At 60.0% G+C, this 18384-nt stretch overlaps 10 protein-coding genes across 10 annotated transcripts; all 10 read left to right on the top strand.

Annotated features, from left to right (window-relative positions):
• Nucleotides 1-3185: 3185 nt before the first annotated feature.
• Nucleotides 3186-4988, top strand: LSCM1_04020 (uncharacterized protein; the record flags this gene model as incomplete). The annotated part of the gene is made up of 1 exon (XM_067321545.1): nt 3186-4988. The coding sequence occupies one exon, from the start codon at nt 3186-3188 to the stop codon at nt 4986-4988; it is 1803 nt and encodes a 600-aa protein (XP_067177776.1).
• A 674-nt stretch (nt 4989-5662) lies between these two features.
• Nucleotides 5663-6376, top strand: LSCM1_04019 (uncharacterized protein; the record flags this gene model as incomplete). The annotated part of the gene is made up of 1 exon (XM_067321544.1): nt 5663-6376. One exon carries the CDS (start codon nt 5663-5665, stop codon nt 6374-6376), a length of 714 nt encoding a protein of 237 aa, XP_067177775.1.
• A 1325-nt stretch (nt 6377-7701) lies between these two features.
• On the top strand, nt 7702-8367 carry LSCM1_04018 (uncharacterized protein; the record flags this gene model as incomplete). The annotated part of the gene is made up of 1 exon (XM_067321543.1): nt 7702-8367. The coding sequence occupies one exon, from the start codon at nt 7702-7704 to the stop codon at nt 8365-8367; it is 666 nt and encodes a 221-aa protein (XP_067177774.1).
• Nucleotides 8368-8898: 531 nt separating this feature from the next.
• On the top strand, nt 8899-9606 carry LSCM1_04017 (uncharacterized protein; the record flags this gene model as incomplete). Its single annotated transcript, XM_067321542.1, has 1 exon — nt 8899-9606. One exon carries the CDS (start codon nt 8899-8901, stop codon nt 9604-9606), a length of 708 nt encoding a protein of 235 aa, XP_067177773.1.
• A 680-nt stretch (nt 9607-10286) lies between these two features.
• Nucleotides 10287-11393, top strand: LSCM1_04016 (uncharacterized protein; the record flags this gene model as incomplete). The annotated part of the gene is made up of 1 exon (XM_067321541.1): nt 10287-11393. The coding sequence occupies one exon, from the start codon at nt 10287-10289 to the stop codon at nt 11391-11393; it is 1107 nt and encodes a 368-aa protein (XP_067177772.1).
• A 485-nt stretch (nt 11394-11878) lies between these two features.
• On the top strand, nt 11879-12112 carry LSCM1_04015 (uncharacterized protein; the record flags this gene model as incomplete). Its single annotated transcript, XM_067321540.1, has 1 exon — nt 11879-12112. One exon carries the CDS (start codon nt 11879-11881, stop codon nt 12110-12112), a length of 234 nt encoding a protein of 77 aa, XP_067177771.1.
• A 396-nt stretch (nt 12113-12508) lies between these two features.
• Nucleotides 12509-13060, top strand: LSCM1_04014 (uncharacterized protein; the record flags this gene model as incomplete). Its single annotated transcript, XM_067321539.1, has 1 exon — nt 12509-13060. One exon carries the CDS (start codon nt 12509-12511, stop codon nt 13058-13060), a length of 552 nt encoding a protein of 183 aa, XP_067177770.1.
• Nucleotides 13061-14372: 1312 nt separating this feature from the next.
• LSCM1_04013 (uncharacterized protein) lies at nt 14373-15038 on the top strand (the record flags this gene model as incomplete). The annotated part of the gene is made up of 1 exon (XM_067321538.1): nt 14373-15038. The coding sequence occupies one exon, from the start codon at nt 14373-14375 to the stop codon at nt 15036-15038; it is 666 nt and encodes a 221-aa protein (XP_067177769.1).
• Nucleotides 15039-15569: 531 nt separating this feature from the next.
• LSCM1_04012 (uncharacterized protein) lies at nt 15570-16277 on the top strand (the record flags this gene model as incomplete). The annotated part of the gene is made up of 1 exon (XM_067321537.1): nt 15570-16277. One exon carries the CDS (start codon nt 15570-15572, stop codon nt 16275-16277), a length of 708 nt encoding a protein of 235 aa, XP_067177768.1.
• A 681-nt stretch (nt 16278-16958) lies between these two features.
• LSCM1_04011 (uncharacterized protein) lies at nt 16959-18065 on the top strand (the record flags this gene model as incomplete). Its single annotated transcript, XM_067321536.1, has 1 exon — nt 16959-18065. The coding sequence occupies one exon, from the start codon at nt 16959-16961 to the stop codon at nt 18063-18065; it is 1107 nt and encodes a 368-aa protein (XP_067177767.1).
• Between the last annotated feature and the right edge of the window lie 319 nt (nt 18066-18384).

Below are 18384 nucleotides of genomic sequence, written 5' to 3'. Positions count from 1 at the left end.
CTTGCGCGCCATGCTTTGGTGGCGCTCGGATTGTCGTGATCACAGCACCTTCCCTCCTCTTCTGCTTTGTGTGATGCCGGTGTTGCACTGTGTTCGTTCCTCGCGTCCTGGACTTGTGCACACAAGTATGTGCGTGCGTGTTTTCTGCTTTTCACTCTTAGAGGAGGAGGGGGAGATGGACGCTGCATTCGGCTCCTTTACATCAAAAGGCACCCGCCTCCCTTCTCCTCGTCTGGGTTTGCTCTCCATCGCGCCTCCGTAGATCTGCCACGTCGCCCGTTATACGCTCTCACTCCTCCTTCGTGCTTCGCTGCAGGGTGCGAGGACGCAAGGAAACTCCGGAGGCATCCTCGTGCACAGGCGCCCACTCAAACATACAAATAGCCGAAAGGTAATGGGCCGTTATGCTTCGGTAAAGGGGCGAAAGCGGCATCCCCTCCGTATGCGGCTGCTCACCTGTGTGTTGTGGCTTCGGTGCTTTGCATATTATATATATATATAAAGCACCTTTCTTCCACTGGCGTCGTGGAGCGAAGAGAAGCCAAGGCGGGGGAGGGAAGGCCGCTCACGTGGGTGGCAGTAGCAGCAGACGCACCGTTCTGCCTCCGCACTCCGTTTTTTTCTTTCGCCCTTTGTCGGCTCCTCTCCCCTTTTCTCTGTGAACATATTTTCTCACTTAGCGGTGCATTTTTTTTATTGTTGTGGGCTCCCGTTTGGACTTCACCGTTTCTCTTCCCTTCTTTTCATCTCATACGAATTCGCGTCGCCTGTGTTACCCTTTCACGTACTCCTCCTCACCACCACCTTTTCCTCTTCCCCTCTCGCTGGCTATCTTCGGTCTGCCGAGGGACACTGAAGCGCTGTATCTCAAAGGTACCGTACCCGGTTTCGCCTGGGGAGGCTCAGTATTCCCCCTCAGCCACGCCCTTTCCAGTGCCGCACCACTGGTGGAAAGCCACCCGAAGCCAAGTGCCGATGGTGTGCGAGGGAACCAGGGCAGTGTATCGTTACGGATTTTAGCGGTGAGGCTGTAGACGGGGCTTCGCCGCTGCGACCTGCCTGGGCGAGAGCGTCTGTATCGTCCACGTGACAGACAGAGTGTTGCCGCAACGCGAACGCATCGCAGCTGACCGTCACTTTCTCCTTGCGGTAGACATTGTGCGCTACCCTGCGCGACGCATCAGGGAGCGATTTCCGTGATAGGTGTGCTTGTAGGTGAAGGCCATGCTTCCGCTCCTGATTCGGTGCGTTGTTGCACTGGCTGTCTCTACAACTGAGTTGCACCGCCACGCGCTGCGTGGGACCTCGTCACCAGACCGGGATGGGAACGCGGCTGAGCCCATCTGATGCATGGCAAGGGAGCGGGTACGTCGAGAGAGCAAACGAAACGTCGCGGACTTTGTCATGCTCTTCTATAACCGACGCTTTAGCGTGCGACCTGCTGGGTATATCATCTCTTTCATGTCTTCTTCACCCACTCCATGTTCCTCTCACTTGATGCGTAGCTGTGTATGTGCTTGTGCCGGCAGTTGCTGTCAGCCGATCAGTGGCGCGGTGCTGGGCCCCTCTCGTGTGGGTGGGAGGGACTTTTTTCTCCTCTCTAACACATCCGCTCACCTGTGCTTCGCCCTCTTTCTATTTCATTATGTAGGTATGTAGTTGGCGTCTGGGGTGACGGCGCGGCATCTTTGCCAGCTGCGTCGAAGACACACATCACCTCTCTCTCTCTTTCGCTTGATTACCTGCACGCTTCCCGCCCTCCCGGGACCATTTCCTCGCTAACGTCGAGCGTGCTACTGTTGGAATGTCAAGGGGTGCCTCGGGTGCTGTTCTCTTCGCTACGCGTTCAACGATACGTGTATCATCATGGACACGGCTCTCCCACCCCCCTGCCAATCACCTCTACGTCTGTGGCCTTCATTGAACGTGTGTGTCTTTTGTGCGTGTGGACTCTGCTCCATGTTGCCTCCACATTCACAGGCATCTAAGCGCACAAGTGCCTGTGAACGTTTCTCTCCCTCACCCTCGTTCCGCTTGCCCACCCATCCTTCGTGCGCGCTCGCGCACCTGTCCCTTTGCGCGCTTCTTTCTCCTCAAAGGTGAGCCCGCCGTAAGTGTTTCGTTTCATCCGCTCTCTGTTGTACGTTGTGGCGCGCATGTATGTCGTCACCTCCGCTCGTGCCCTTTCTGCGTGTGTGCGTTCGCCACGTTCGCCGACCCCTTCCGCCCTCCTTTGACTTCCCTCTGACTATCTAACAGTTGCCATGTGCAGTTTTTCCGCTGCCGCGAACGACTCTGTCAAGAGGAGGGGTGTTTGCGGTCTCTCTCTCTGCTGTCGCCGTCCATGTCCGTCCGTCCTCCCCCCTCTCCCCCCTCCCCAACGCACACGGCAGGCAAATGTGCACTCGTAGTGAGGTGCGAGGAACGAGGAACACAGGCATCGGAGGCACACCCGTACGGGTGAGAGTCCGGGACGCTGCTCATTCCATTCACCAGGGGCTCGGCATGGGTTCTTCTCCATGGCCACCGTAATACTGCCGCAGATGGGTGCAGACAGCACCGGATGGCGGAGGTGGTATACGAAGGGGCCTCGAACGAGACAACAAAGAACATCATGAACTCGTTCCTTGCCAGGACGGCCTAAAGGGTGTCTTCTGGCCACACTCCTCCACTGCATCAGAGATGCTCATACCTCTGCCGGTGCTTCCTCTGGCCAGAGCGTCTCAGCAACCGCATGATGGCCCCTTTCCCTCTTGAGTGCGCCATCACCCCCCTTTTGCGACCCCTCTCCTTATCTGTGCTCGAGTGCGTTCCGTCGTTGCGCTGTGCTTGTGAAGACAGCGTCAGCCGACACTTTATCACGACGGCGTCGACCTTAAGAGAACGACCTCTTCCTTCGCTGTTGACTACCGCCAAGAATTGCTGGAACCAGCTCGCTGTCAGTGTCTCTAAATATTGCTGCGCACCTCCCGGAGGTATTCCCATTTCGCTGACCTGACGGCACTTTTGGTGGCTTCCTGTGCATTTTGGTCGCGGCCGTACCGACGGTAATCGCGTTCTGCAGCGCCCCAACGGGCGAGCGATTCCGCGCTGAATTGTGCGCTTTGCTTTTTGAGCGGTGGCGCGCTGCCTCCTTTACGTCCTCACCATCGGTGGAGACCTTTTCTTGACGTACCGTGGTAGGGATGCCGACACTACATGAAATGGAGGCGCTGCTGCGCGAGCGCAGCACTGCTACGGGCTCCCTTACCGACGCTATCCGCTACGCTCACAGCTATCTTCAGTCTCCGGAGTGCCAAAAGGCGGCAGTTGATGTCTTTCCACCGACACAGCTGGCCCACTCTATCGGCAAGCTCTGCCGCTGCCGCGGCATGATTCAGGAGGTACAGCCAGAGCTCCATCTTTTCTGTGCCTCCGGCCAGAACTTTTTCTCATGCGGGGGGCCGCGCAAGGCGATGGATGGGGATGACGTGCAATATACGGACGCCGTTTCGCTGTATGTGATCCCTGTTCCTGGCAACCTGCACTTTTACGCCGCAGATGAACCCTCCCGCAGCTTCGACGCGGCGCATTCAACCACCCTCGGTAAGCGCACCGACCGCGACGGCGACGCCTCCACAGCTGCCACTGTACCCCGCACAGAGGATGATCGTATCCGGAAGCACGCCAGGCACACCATCGACACGAGCGACGCCCATGACCCACCGGAGAAGTCATCAGCCTTGTCCTGCGCTGAGCCGTATTTGAATTTCCCGCATCCCTCGTGCAGCCCTCAGCTTCAAGGTGCGTGTGTCGTCACGGTGCTGCTGCCGACCGGAGATGGCGCACGACAGAACCCGTTTCGTATAAATGACGTGATAGATTTCTACGGCTACCAGCACTTTCCCGAGGACCAGCTCCCAGTGAACGAGGCCGACGATTTCGAGCGATTTAGTGCTTGGAATGCTACGGAGCTCTCCCGCGGCCTTGTAAGCAGACTTCTTTGTCTTTCTTACGCGCCAATAAGCTCTCTTGCGGTGCGCCGGCATATCGCCGTGACGGAGCTAATCGCCTCGCGCATCACAGAGGCTCGTAGTAGTGCTATTGAATACCTTACGGAGACACTGACCAAAGGCGACGCACTGACAGCAGAATACGTGCTGCTTCATTTGTGTGCGAAAGTGCATGCACACAGTGCATCGATGCCAGTTGGCGACCTCCCGCTGCTTATTTGCTCCCCTAACCTTGTCGTCGCGGAGTGGTCCGCGCAGTTGCGAGAGATCGTCCCTGTGGCTGAGATCCTGCTCACAGGCGACACGTTGCAGCTCCCTGCTCCGCGGCGTCTTACCCCAAAGTATAACAACGAGCTCAATTATCTCGAGAGTGGCGTTCTACAGGTGGCCAACGGAACTCACCTGACGATCGACTGCGCATCACTAAGCGGACAGGATGAGGCGTGGTACGAGGGGATGTTCGCGCTCGTCCACAAACAGCTCCTGCTGCTCGAATATCCCTATCAAACGCTGGAGCTGCCCGTCGACGTCTCTGCGCTCGCCCTGGACACCTCAAACGCACCCGATGCCGTGCACCCGCTATTTCGCTTCGCCACGAGACTGCGGTGGAGTGCTGACGCAAGCATATCCCCTCAAGAGGCTGCTCACACCGACCACTTTAGCAGTGGCGCGGTACGAGACTATCTGGACGCCGTCCGGTGCCTGGACGCATCATCAGAGATGGACGACACATTGTCGGAGAGGGCATCACGCGCGCTTTTTGAACTCTCGGAAAACCTGCCATGCTGGAACAATAGAGATTCATTGCTGCACAACAACTCCTTTTCTGCTGCCATGGCGCTCATGCGTGCCCACGCGGCAAGTCACGGGCGTGCCAGCTTCGCAGCGGAAGACATTGCTGCCGTCTACGAGCTCGAAAGGTTGCGCATGGAGCGTCTGAGCGCGTCACCTGACTCGGCGCGTGCGACTGCATCTACAGACACAGAGTGGCACTAGGTGCCTGCGCCTATCCTACCAGTTCCCAAAAAAGTCCACGCAGCTGTATCCCGGCTATCCCTGGCTCTTCCCATATGGACCGAACATAAAAGACGCCTTTACTTTCACGGTGCGCCGACCATTTCAGGAGAGTCGCTGTAAGAGTGCAGCCATGTCATAGAGGTAACAAGGCAGTCGACCTACAGCTTTGTATAAGGTGTGAGAGTACCAGTTCTGCTGCAGAAAATAGCAGGGCTAAGCACCGCCCTTCCCGCCTGCCAGTGCGCTTCGCCCCTCCTCAGGCACTACAGAATCGTGTCGTTGTTGAGTGTTGCAGTCGAGCCGACTGCTATGCGTCACTTTCATTTGTGTATGTGCCTTCGACGCGGGTGCCCTTTAGCACACTCTGTGGACGCCATGCATCACAGCGCTCGCAGTGTTTGCTTCCCTTGGCCGTTCTCTGCGTCCGCCACTAATCCTCTATCGCCTCCACTGCACAACCTCCTGCGCGCAGCAGGCAACACCGCCACACACACGCCATACGAACATAAACACGTCCGCAACCGCGACTCTCAAACCAAGCCTTTTTTCGCGCTTCCCTCCTCGCACTCTCTGGCAACGACCCTCCCTGAACTCCCCACCCAAACCTTTTTTCATCTAACTTTACGTGATTATTCCTCGTTCAGCCTGCAAGGATGTGTCTGCGAGAGGTGGCGCACCACAGCTACATCCTCGAAGAGTCGCATGAGCTCTCAAAGCTCCTCAGACACTGCTACCGCTGGTACTCCCCACTCTTCTCGCCCCGAGATGTCCCTCGCTTCGCCGATGTCAGCAGTGTGACGGAGTCTCCAGAGACAATGAAGGCGATTCGAGACTTTCTCGTGGGGCGTTACCGTGCGATGATACCTGCACCGACGCACATTCTCGGCTTCGATGCGCGCGGCTTCCTCTTCGGTCCTATGATCGCCGTGGAGCTGGGGATCCCGTTCGTGCTGATGCGCAAGGCTGACAAGAACGCCGGCCTCCTCATCCGCAGTGAGCCGTACGAGAAGGAGTACAAGGAGGCGGCGCCAGAGGTGATGACGATCCGCTACGGCAGTATTGGGAAGGGGTCGCGTGTGGTGCTTATCGACGACGTATTGGCAACGGGTGGAACGGCGCTGTCTGGCCTGCAGCTGGTGCTTGCGAGCGCCGCTGAGGTCGTTGAGATGGTCTCGATTCTGTCGATATCCTTTCTCAAGGCTGTGGAGCGGATTCACACGACTGCCAACGGCCGCTACAAGGATGTTCAGTTCATCAGCCTTCTCTCCGACGATGCCCTGACTGAGGAGAACTGCGGAGACTTGAAGGAGTTCAGCGGTCCCCGTGTGATAAGCTGCGGAGATGTCGTGGCGAAAAACCTGCCTTAAGTGGCCAGCGCTCCTCTCTGTCTCTGCCCACGCTTTCTCTTCCCGCCTGCGCGGCCGCAGTTGACGCTGCGGCGAGGGTCAGCATACCATCGGCGGCGACGGGAAGCACACGAGAAAGCGACTGGAAGCTGTAAAGGGCGCACCGTACGTTCCGTACTCCGCCACTGAGTGAATGCGGAGGCGCATCCGCGGTCGCGTTGCATGTGTCTACTTGTGTCTCTCTCTGCTTATCTCTGTGCGCCAGTGTGTCTGCTGCGCTGGCGACACCCCCCGCTGTTGCCGGCCGCGTACAGCGGCTTCTGAGTGACCGAATGAGAAGTGGCGCGTGGCGCACACACCAAACGCAAACGCGGCAGGGAAGCAAATTGATGGGCATGGCCGCAAAGGCACCAGCGAAGCGGCAGTGGGCTGGTGGCGTCTCTGTGCGCGTGCATGCGAGCACCATACCGTATAACTAATTGCTCTCTACTCCTTAATGCCCCCTCCTCCTTTTCTACCCCCCCCCCCCCCCCCCCACTCAAGAGAGGCTGATCATGAAACTGCCATTAAGGGGGCGCCCGTCGAACGGAGAGCCGACCGTCGACTAAATGACGTAGGCCGGTACCCTTCAGCTACCCATTTCTCTTACTCTTTTTGCTCTTTGGCTACATGTACATTGGCGTGCACCTCATCTTGTGTCACGCTGGCTCCTCTTCCCCTCTCTCGCACGCACGCACGACAACGTCAGTGCGCCGCCTATGAATGCTGTGGTGGATCACAACACGCTTCTCCATAGTAAGTTGACAGCCGTGGCTCAGACAGGCGCCTGTTGTCGAGTGCGGCGGAACAGACAGCGATAAGAAGACGTCATGAAGGTGTAAACACTGTCGAGCACGGAGAACGCTCAATCGACGCAGTTGGCGAGGGGGCATTTTCGACGGGTGCCGCGCCGCTGCGTGTGTCGCAGTCCTCCAGCGCACTCTCTTGGGTGCTTTTCTTTTTCTGTTGCTACGCGACACCTTGTGGCGAGTGCGATGCTCTCACCCCTCCTCTGCCATGTGCGCGTCTTGGTGCTCTTCTCGCACTACGATGTCCCATCTCTCGCACTCTGTGTCTCTCTCTGCTCGCCGCAGTGGGCGTTGCCGTGTGCTGCTCAGCATTTGCTTCCCTGTCTCTCGGGCCCTCTCTCCCTCCATACAAGACGCTGGCCATCCCCTTTCCCTCCCCTTCCCTCCCACACCCCCTGCACACATACACATGCGCACACCCTCTCCACCTCCACTGCGCCATAGCTCCCGCCGTCTGCGTTTGTGTTTCGTGTGTATTCGCGGTATCGCTGCAGCGCCATGGATGGCGGCGACCTCGTAGAGGTGGGCCCGCACCACTATATGCTGAACCCCGAGCACCCGCTGTCGAAGGCGCTGGTGGACGCGGCGCAGTACACCACCTCCGTGTCCGCCCCGCAGACTAAGATCCCGCGTCTGTACGACGTGAGCACCATCACAGAGAAACCTGCCCTTTTCAAGCGCGTATTGCACTTCCTCGCGGACCGTTACCGCGCCATGGGCGCGCAAGGGCCGACTCACGTGCTGGGCATCGAGACGCGCGGTTGCATCCTTGGTGCGCCGCTCGCGCTGTTACTGCACCTCCCATTCGTGCCGATGCGTCGAGACGACATCAGTGAGAGTGCCTTCATCACGGAGGGGGATGACAAGCCACCCGCGCAGCCGGTCGCGGTGCGCAACAATAGCATCGACGCCGCCTCACGCGTGGTCATCGTGGACGACTTTATCTCTTCCGGTTGCAGCATGGATGCGGCGATGGACTGCGCCGTTGTTGCGGGATCGACGGTGGTGGAGGCAGTTGCGGTATGCGACACGTCCGTCAGTGGCGGCGTGGACTACATCCACAAGGAGAAGCAATTCAAGCACACCAACGTGCTGACGCTGTTTCGGCTGCGCAGCAACCTGGATGTTCTCTCCTACAAGCGCTGCATCAGGTCGCGCTTGTGAGCACCACCCTCCCGCCTCTCTCATTTTCCGTGTCGCTGTTGAGAATCACTATCGAAGACATATTTGTGCGCGCGTGCCCGTGCACGCCTTTCTCAGGCTTTCTTCTGTTGTGCCTTTTGGGTGTGATGGCTCCTGCTCCTTTCTCGATACGCCACGTTGCCTCCAGCGTGTGAGCCGCATCTCGGCAGTGGGCGCGGTTGCCGTTTTGCACGCGCTTGTGAGCACCTGCGCGCATCATCCACCTCATCCCCCTTTCCCCTCTCCCCCTCCCTCTTCCCGACCTTCCTCGCACCTCCACCGGCTCGCATAGGGGCGGCTGTGTTGCTTCACAGCGACGCTGCCATACTACCGCCCTGCCGATGCCTCGTGCTTCTTCGACGGGGGAGCGCTTCTTGCACTTGTCCGCACACACTGCTTCCCCTTCTCTCTCCTATTTCATGCTTCCGCACACCTCTCGGTTAGCTGCGCGGCAGGTCAACGGCACACACGCATATATATAAGCACGCGCACTGAGCAGTGCGCACGTTGCGCATGCCGTCGTACGCAGAGATCTCCGGCTCCATCATGGCGATGGCGCTCACCACAAACCAGACGCTCTTTGTCCTGTACCACTCCAATAGCTACGCAGCAAATCCGGTGATGCTGCGCAGTCCGAAGCCGATGGTAATGCGTGACGTGTTCCTGACACGGAGTAGTGCCTTTTACCCGAACCCGCTCTCGTGTCTGTACGTCACGAACGGCAGGGACTGCGTCATCAACAGCGTCATGGCGTGGGTGTTGGCGAAGCCACTCACCGAGGCCCTGGGGTGGCGGCACGCGATGGCTGTGTACGTGGGCGCCGGGCTGTTCTCCAGCTTCGCCTACGTGTTCGCTGCCCAGGTGAGCCGCACCAAGACGAACACACAGTTTGACTGTAGCGCGACGAGCAATGGCGCCTACGCCGGCTACGCGACGCTGTCGCTGATGATGCGTGGGTGCTACATCCCGTACCTGAAGCGCGTGCCCATCATGTGGGCCGGCGCACCGTACCTGCTCAAGTGCACCTACGACGAGTACGTTTCGCCGAGGCTGGTTGAGCAGCGGCGGGCGGGCGACATCGAGCTGCGCAACTGGGGGTTCGTTGGTGGCGTCTTCTTCACGCTGATCTACAGCTCACTGTTCTTCCGCACACGCAAAGATTTCAGCCTGGCAAAGACGTTCTTCCAGAACCTGCAGAAGCGCGCCATTCTACCGAAGTAGCGGCTTTGTAGCCGCGTGCGTGTGTGCGGCATCGTAGGCAGCCCCCGCTGCAGCGCGACCGCGGCCTGCAGACGAGTTGGGCGTGGCTTTAATGTTTTGGTTGTCTTCTTCATCTTGGCGACTCCTCTCCTGTCCCGTGTGTGCTGCCCCTTCCCCTGCCACCACTGCAGTGTTGGTAGTGTGCGTGGGTGAAAGGTGGGACGAGAGGAGAAGCTTGCCTGGCCGTGTGCACCAGTATTGCGCGCTTCACAGAAACAATGCCGCCAGCTGCCAGCCGCCGATCGCGCACCGCACATGGGCGGGCTACGATGGTGTGCCGGTGCGTGCACTAAAATGAGTACAACAGCACCAGCACAGCCACCACGACGCAGCTGCACACTGCTCGAAGGACACGGTCGCGTAGCCGATTCCCTGCATGCTGCCCTGCGCTGGCCCCCTGCCATCGCTCCTCGTACCATCTCGGGGAGCAGGTGCTTCACTGGATCCACAGCAGCTCTCTCCACTTTTCTCAGCGTGCCTTCCCTCATCGGCGTCTCTCTCTCTACGCCCTGCCACATCGTCTGTTTTGTATCGCTGTGCGCGTGTCTCTTGGGGCGTGACCACCTATTGACTGGCGCGGAGGTATTTGTACGCGCTTCTTTTTCCCACCTGTCCTTCTTGCGCTGTGTGCCCGCTGCGGGATGGGGAAGAAAGGCTCATCGCAGCAGTTTCCTGCGATGCCGCCGCAGCTGTCCCACCCGGACGCCTTAGCGGTGGTTGACCTCGCCGTCAACGGGGCGGTGGTGCGACTGCACCTCGCGTCGCGGTGCCTGCCCTGCGCGTACATGGTCGCATTGCCAGTCGACGAAGTGCGTGCCGAAGCGCGGCGGTACAACGGCTTCACGGAGCTGCGCTTCTGCGTGGATGTGCAACAGCGCAGCGCTCGCTGTCGCGGCCTGTTCCTGGCGCTGCGCCTCCCGTGGGGGACAGTGCACTACCTTGGTCCTCTGACGCACAGCGCCCCAGTGTGGTCGGCGCGTTTTGTGCGCGAGGTACCGTCGGTAGTGACGCTCGTGGTGGACGTGGACTGGTGCGCGCCGGTAGAGGTGGGGGCACCGCTGCCGTGTGAGATGCTGCTGAAGGAGCATGTGCGGACGATTATCGAGAACGACGAGTTCTGCGGCTCCATCGCCGCGGCGCACGTGCAAAACCTCGTGCGCGACCTGCCCTTCTACGACGCCGCGATGCAGCGTTTTAGCAACTGGTCCGAATACGTCACCTTCTTTGCGGAGTGCTACTGCTGCTGGAGGGTTGTGCAGTATGAGCCGGAGGAGCACGCCGCGCTGGGGCTGAGCAGCCGCACGCCGACAGGGGAGCAGCGCATGGTTGCCAACTGTTACGCGGGCGACTACGCCCGCGCGGACGCGCACCGTGACCGCGTAAAGCGGCGGGCGCTGCGCGAGTTCCGCGACTGTCTGGCGGCGCGAGGTGTTGAGTTGAGCTGGTCGCCGCGGAAGGACCGTAAAGCAGAGCCGTCCTTCAACCTCTCACGCAAGCTGCTGCTCAAGCTGAGCTGTGAGAGGAGCTTTCGCACACTGAACAGCGCCAACTACCTGCATGTCCTGGAGGGGCTGCAGGCGTCGCATAGCGTGTTATTTTCCGAACTTCACCCCGTGCAGGTGGACGCAGTTGCGTCGACGGACACGTCGCCGGAGCTGCTGCTGCGACGGGCACCCGCGGCCAAGCAGCCCCCTTCCCCGCTGCAAGGCTCGCGCCGAGTGCCTTTCTCTCTGTGCTACCACCGCTAGGTAGTGTTTGTTTTTACCCCACTTTCCTCGGCTGTGCGTCCGTCGGTGGCACTGCGATGGGGCGAAGAAGCCAAACGACGAGGAGGCCGTGCATCTGAGTAGTGCAGAGGCGTAGCGGCATTCTTCCCCTCCCCCCTCCTTTTTTGCCAGTGCACGATTCTGCAAGCCGGGTGCCAGTGCAGTGCCATCATCTCCCCTTTCCCAATGCCCACCACGCCTCCCGCACTGTGGCCGGCTGCTCTGCTTCTCTGCCTTCCCCTATTTCTTTACTTGCTCCGTCTTCCCTCGCCCACTCATCTGCTCTCTACCTCCACCTCTGGCTTAGCTCCCGGCACAGAAAAAAACAACAAAGAAATCGAGATTACTGTCACAGCTCGAAATCGGCTCTGCTGAGCAGCGCCTGTGCCCTTCCTTCCTTCTCGCACAGACGCACACACACACACACACAGACTTACCCTGGAGCCACCACCGGTTACCGCGCGGAAATGCCTGGCCGTCACGGCAAGCAGCGCGTGAAGCGCAAGAAGTCTAAGCGTCAGCCCGTCACGGACATGGAGCGGACGTTGAAGGACAGCATCCACGGCCGGAAGCGCAAGGAGCGCAGCATCCTCAAGAGCCTGATCCCACCCAAGGTGGTGCCCAAAATGAACCGAGTCGTTGTGTCGAGCGCGCTGCCCATGTTCCAGCCTCGCGCCTCCAAGCAGCAGAAGAAAGCGTGACGCTGCAGCTGCGCTACTGCCCTGTCATTTCTCTCTTTTTCCGTGTGCCGTCCGGCGCGGCTGCTGACCCGTTTGTGTGAGCTGTTTTGGTACCTTTTCCTCCTAAGCGATTCGAGTAACTCTGAGGTGGATCCCATCTCCCTCTGTCTCCCTGTCCCTCTCTCTGCGCACCTACTTATTGGCTGTGCAAGCCGCGTGAGAGAGAATTTCGTCTCGTCATGCGCGTGCGTGCCAACAAAATCCTTCCTCGTCCATGCAAACCAGCGGAGAGGGACACAGCGCAGGAAAGAGTGCGGGGGCAACGGGCCGTGTGTCTGTCGTGGATCGTTGGACAGCCTTCGGTGGATCGTTTTGCCGCCGATGAATGTCAGCAGTGTGACGGAGTCTCCAGAGACAATGAAGGCGATTCGAGACTTTCTCGTGGGGCGTTACCGTGCGATGATACCTGCACCGACGCACATTCTCGGCTTCGATGCGCGCGGCTTCCTCTTCGGTCCTATGATCGCCGTGGAGCTGGGGATCCCGTTCGTGCTGATGCGCAAGGCTGACAAGAACGCCGGCCTCCTCATCCGCAGTGAGCCGTACGAGAAGGAGTACAAGGAGGCGGCGCCAGAGGTGATGACGATCCGCTACGGCAGTATTGGGAAGGGGTCGCGTGTGGTGCTTATCGACGACGTATTGGCAACGGGTGGAACGGCGCTGTCTGGCCTGCAGCTGGTGCTTGCGAGCGCCGCTGAGGTCGTTGAGATGGTCTCGATTCTGTCGATATCCTTTCTCAAGGCTGTGGAGCGGATTCACACGACTGCCAACGGCCGCTACAAGGATGTTCAGTTCATCAGCCTTCTCTCCGACGATGCCCTGACTGAGGAGAACTGCGGAGACTTGAAGGAGTTCAGCGGTCCCCGTGTGATAAGCTGCGGAGATGTCGTGGCGAAAAACCTGCCTTAAGTGGCCAGCGCTCCTCTCTGTCTCTGCCCACGCTTTCTCTTCCCGCCTGCGCGGCCGCAGTTGACGCTGCGGCGAGGGTCAGCATACCATCGGCGGCGACGGGAAGCACACGAGAAAGCGACTGGAAGCTGTAAAGGGCGCACCGTACGTTCCGTACTCCGCCACTGAGTGAATGCGGAGGCGCATCCGCGGTCGCGTTGCATGTGTCTACTTGTGTCTCTCTCTGCTTATCTCTGTGCGCCAGTGTGTCTGCTGCGCTGGCGACACCCCCCGCTGTTGCCGGCCGCGTACAGCGGCTTCTGAGTGACCGAATGAGAAGTGGCGCGTGGCGCACACACCAAACGCAAACGCGGCAGGGAAGCAAATTGATGGGCATGGCCGCAAAGGCACCAGCGAAGCGGCAGTGGGCTGGTGGCGTCTCTGTGCGCGTGCATGCGAGCACCATACCGTATAACTAATTGCTCTCTACTCCTTAATGCCCCTCCTCCTTTTCTACCCCCCCACTCAAGAGAGGCTGATCATGAAACTGCCATTAAGGGGGCGCCCGTCGAACGGAGAGCCGACCGTCGACTAAATGACGTAGGCCGGTACCCTTCAGCTACCCATTTCTCTTACTCTTTTTGCTCTTTGGCTACATGTACATTGGCGTGCACCTCATCTTGTGTCACGCTGGCTCCTCTTCCCCTCTCTCGCACGCACGCACGACAACGTCAGTGCGCCGCCTATGAATGCTGTGGTGGATCACAACACGCTTCTCCATAGTAAGTTGACAGCCGTGGCTCAGACAGGCGCCTGTTGTCGAGTGCGGCGGAACAGACAGCGATAAGAAGACGTCATGAAGGTGTAAACACTGTCGAGCACGGAGAACGCTCAATCGACGCAGTTGGCGAGGGGGCATTTTCGACGGGTGCCGCGCCGCTGCGTGTGTCGCAGTCCTCCAGCGCACTCTCTTGGGTGCTTTTCTTTTTCTGTTGCTACGCGACACCTTGTGGCGAGTGCGATGCTCTCACCCCTCCTCTGCCATGTGCGCGTCTTGGTGCTCTTCTCGCACTACGATGTCCCATCTCTCGCACTCTGTGTCTCTCTCTGCTCGCCGCAGTGGGCGTTGCCGTGTGCTGCTCAGCATTTGCTTCCCTGTCTCTCGGGCCCTCTCTCCCTCCATACAAGACGCTGGCCATCCCCTTTCCCTCCCCTTCCCTCCCACACCCCCTGCACACATACACATGCGCACACCCTCTCCACCTCCACTGCGCCATAGCTCCCGCCGTCTGCGTTTGTGTTTCGTGTGTATTCGCGGTATCGCTGCAGCGCCATGGATGGCGGCGACCTCGTAGAGGTGGGCCCGCACCACTATATGCTGAACCCCGAGCACCCGCTGTCGAAGGCGCTGGTGGACGCGGCGCAGTACACCACCTCCGTGTCCGCCCCGCAGACTAAGATCCCGCGTCTGTACGACGTGAGCACCATCACAGAGAAACCTGCCCTTTTCAAGCGCGTATTGCACTTCCTCGCGGACCGTTACCGCGCCATGGGCGCGCAAGGGCCGACTCACGTGCTGGGCATCGAGACGCGCGGTTGCATCCTTGGTGCGCCGCTCGCGCTGTTACTGCACCTCCCATTCGTGCCGATGCGTCGAGACGACATCAGTGAGAGTGCCTTCATCACGGAGGGGGATGACAAGCCACCCGCGCAGCCGGTCGCGGTGCGCAACAATAGCATCGACGCCGCCTCACGCGTGGTCATCGTGGACGACTTTATCTCTTCCGGTTGCAGCATGGATGCGGCGATGGACTGCGCCGTTGTTGCGGGATCGACGGTGGTGGAGGCAGTTGCGGTATGCGACACGTCCGTCAGTGGCGGCGTGGACTACATCCACAAGGAGAAGCAATTCAAGCACACCAACGTGCTGACGCTGTTTCGGCTGCGCAGCAACCTGGATGTTCTCTCCTACAAGCGCTGCATCAGGTCGCGCTTGTGAGCACCACCCTCCCGCCTCTCTCATTTTCCGTGTCGCTGTTGAGAATCACTATCGAAGACATATTTGTGCGCGCGTGCCCGTGCACGCCTTTCTCAGGCTTTCTTCTGTTGTGCCTTTTGGGTGTGATGGCTCCTGCTCCTTTCTCGATACGCCACGTTGCCTCCAGCGTGTGAGCCGCATCTCGGCAGTGGGCGCGGTTGCCGTTTTGCACGCGCTTGTGAGCACCTGCGCGCATCATCCACCTCATCCCCCTTTCCCCTCTCCCCCTCCCTCTTCCCGACCTTCCTCGCACCTCCACCGGCTCGCATAGGGGCGGCTGTGTTGCTTCACAGCGACGCTGCCATACTACCGCCCTGCCGATGCCTCGTGCTTCTTCGACGGGGGAGCGCTTCTTGCACTTGTCCGCACACACTGCTTCCCCTTCTCTCTCCTATTTCATGCTTCCGCACACCTCTCGGTTAGCTGCGCGGCAGGTCAACGGCACACACGCATATATATAAGCACGCGCACTGAGCAGTGCGCACGTTGCGCATGCCGTCGTACGCAGAGATCTCCGGCTCCATCATGGCGATGGCGCTCACCACAAACCAGACGCTCTTTGTCCTGTACCACTCCAATAGCTACGCAGCAAATCCGGTGATGCTGCGCAGTCCGAAGCCGATGGTAATGCGTGACGTGTTCCTGACACGGAGTAGTGCCTTTTACCCGAACCCGCTCTCGTGTCTGTACGTCACGAACGGCAGGGACTGCGTCATCAACAGCGTCATGGCGTGGGTGTTGGCGAAGCCACTCACCGAGGCCCTGGGGTGGCGGCACGCGATGGCTGTGTACGTGGGCGCCGGGCTGTTCTCCAGCTTCGCCTACGTGTTCGCTGCCCAGGTGAGCCGCACCAAGACGAACACACAGTTTGACTGTAGCGCGACGAGCAATGGCGCCTACGCCGGCTACGCGACGCTGTCGCTGATGATGCGTGGGTGCTACATCCCGTACCTGAAGCGCGTGCCCATCATGTGGGCCGGCGCACCGTACCTGCTCAAGTGCACCTACGACGAGTACGTTTCGCCGAGGCTGGTTGAGCAGCGGCGGGCGGGCGACATCGAGCTGCGCAACTGGGGGTTCGTTGGTGGCGTCTTCTTCACGCTGATCTACAGCTCACTGTTCTTCCGCACACGCAAAGATTTCAGCCTGGCAAGGACGTTCTTCCAGAACCTGCAGAAGCGCGCCATTCTACCGAAGTAGCGGCTTTGTAGCCGCGTGCGTGTGTGCGGCATCGTAGGCAGCCCCCGCTGCAGCGCGACCGCGGCCTGCAGACGAGTTGGGCGTGGCTTTAATGTTTTGGTTGTCTTCTTCATCTTGGCGACTCCTCTCCTGTCCCGTGTGTGCTGCCCCCTTCCCCTGCCACCACTGCAGTGTTGGTAGTGTGCGTGGGTGAAAGGTGGGACGAGAGGAGAAGCTTGCCTGGCCGTGTGCACCAGTATTGCGCGCTTCACAGAAACAATGCCGCCAGCTGCCAGCCGCCGATCGCGCACCGCACATGGGCGGGCTACGATGGTGTGCCGGTGCGTGCACTAAAATGAGTACAACAGCACCAGCACAGCCACCACGACGCAGCTGCACACTGCTCGAAGGACACGGTCGCGTAGCCGATTCCCTGCATGCTGCCCTGCGCTGGCCCCCTGCCATCGCTCCTCGTACCATCTCGGGGAGCAGGTGCTTCACTGGATCCACAGCAGCTCTCTCCACTTTTCTCAGCGTGCCTTCCCTCATCGGCGTCTCTCTCTCTACGCCCTGCCACATCGTCTGTTTTGTATCGCTGTGCGCGTGTCTCTTGGGGCGTGACCACCTATTGACTGGCGCGGAGGTATTTGTACGCGCTTCTTTTTCCCACCTGTCCTTCTTGCGCTGTGTGCCCGCTGCGGGATGGGGAAGAAAGGCTCATCGCAGCAGTTTCCTGCGATGCCGCCGCAGCTGTCCCACCCGGACGCCTTAGCGGTGGTTGACCTCGCCGTCAACGGGGCGGTGGTGCGACTGCACCTCGCGTCGCGGTGCCTGCCCTGCGCGTACATGGTCGCATTGCCAGTCGACGAAGTGCGTGCCGAAGCGCGGCGGTACAACGGCTTCACGGAGCTGCGCTTCTGCGTGGATGTGCAACAGCGCAGCGCTCGCTGTCGCGGCCTGTTCCTGGCGCTGCGCCTCCCGTGGGGGACAGTGCACTACCTTGGTCCTCTGACGCACAGCGCCCCAGTGTGGTCGGCGCGTTTTGTGCGCGAGGTACCGTCGGTAGTGACGCTCGTGGTGGACGTGGACTGGTGCGCGCCGGTAGAGGTGGGGGCACCGCTGCCGTGTGAGATGCTGCTGAAGGAGCATGTGCGGACGATTATCGAGAACGACGAGTTCTGCGGCTCCATCGCCGCGGCGCACGTGCAAAACCTCGTGCGCGACCTGCCCTTCTACGACGCCGCGATGCAGCGTTTTAGCAACTGGTCCGAATACGTCACCTTCTTTGCGGAGTGCTACTGCTGCTGGAGGGTTGTGCAGTATGAGCCGGAGGAGCACGCCGCGCTGGGGCTGAGCAGCCGCACGCCGACAGGGGAGCAGCGCATGGTTGCCAACTGTTACGCGGGCGACTACGCCCGCGCGGACGCGCACCGTGACCGCGTAAAGCGGCGGGCGCTGCGCGAGTTCCGCGACTGTCTGGCGGCGCGAGGTGTTGAGTTGAGCTGGTCGCCGCGGAAGGACCGTAAAGCAGAGCCGTCCTTCAACCTCTCACGCAAGCTGCTGCTCAAGCTGAGCTGTGAGAGGAGCTTTCGCACACTGAACAGCGCCAACTACCTGCATGTCCTGGAGGGGCTGCAGGCGTCGCATAGCGTGTTATTTTCCGAACTTCACCCCGTGCAGGTGGACGCAGTTGCGTCGACGGACACGTCGCCGGAGCTGCTGCTGCGACGGGCACCCGCGGCCAAGCAGCCCCCTTCCCCGCTGCAAGGCTCGCGCCGAGTGCCTTTCTCTCTGTGCTACCACCGCTAGGTAGTGTTTGTTTTTACCCCACTTTCCTCGGCTGTGCGTCCGTCGGTGGCACTGCGATGGGGCGAAGAAGCCAAACGACGAGGAGGCCGTGCATCTGAGTAGTGCAGAGGCGTAGCGGCATTCTTCCCCTCCCCCCTCCTTTTTTGCCAGTGCACGATTCTGCAAGCCGGGTGCCAGTGCAGTGCCATCATCTCCCCTTTCCCAATGCCCACCACGCCTCCCGCACTGTGGCCGGCTGCTCTGCTTCTCTGCCTTCCCCTATTTCTTTACTTGCTCCGTCTTCCCTCGCCCACTCATCTGCTCTCTACCTCCACCTCTG

The sequence above is a fragment of the Leishmania martiniquensis genome, chromosome 26 (genome assembly GCF_017916325.1).
Source record: "Leishmania martiniquensis isolate LSCM1 chromosome 26, whole genome shotgun sequence".
In the NCBI taxonomy this organism is placed as follows: Eukaryota; Euglenozoa; class Kinetoplastea; order Trypanosomatida; family Trypanosomatidae; genus Leishmania; species Leishmania martiniquensis.
The sequence above is the reverse complement of the archived record's forward strand: the minus strand, read 5'-3'. Positions and strand labels throughout refer to the sequence as shown.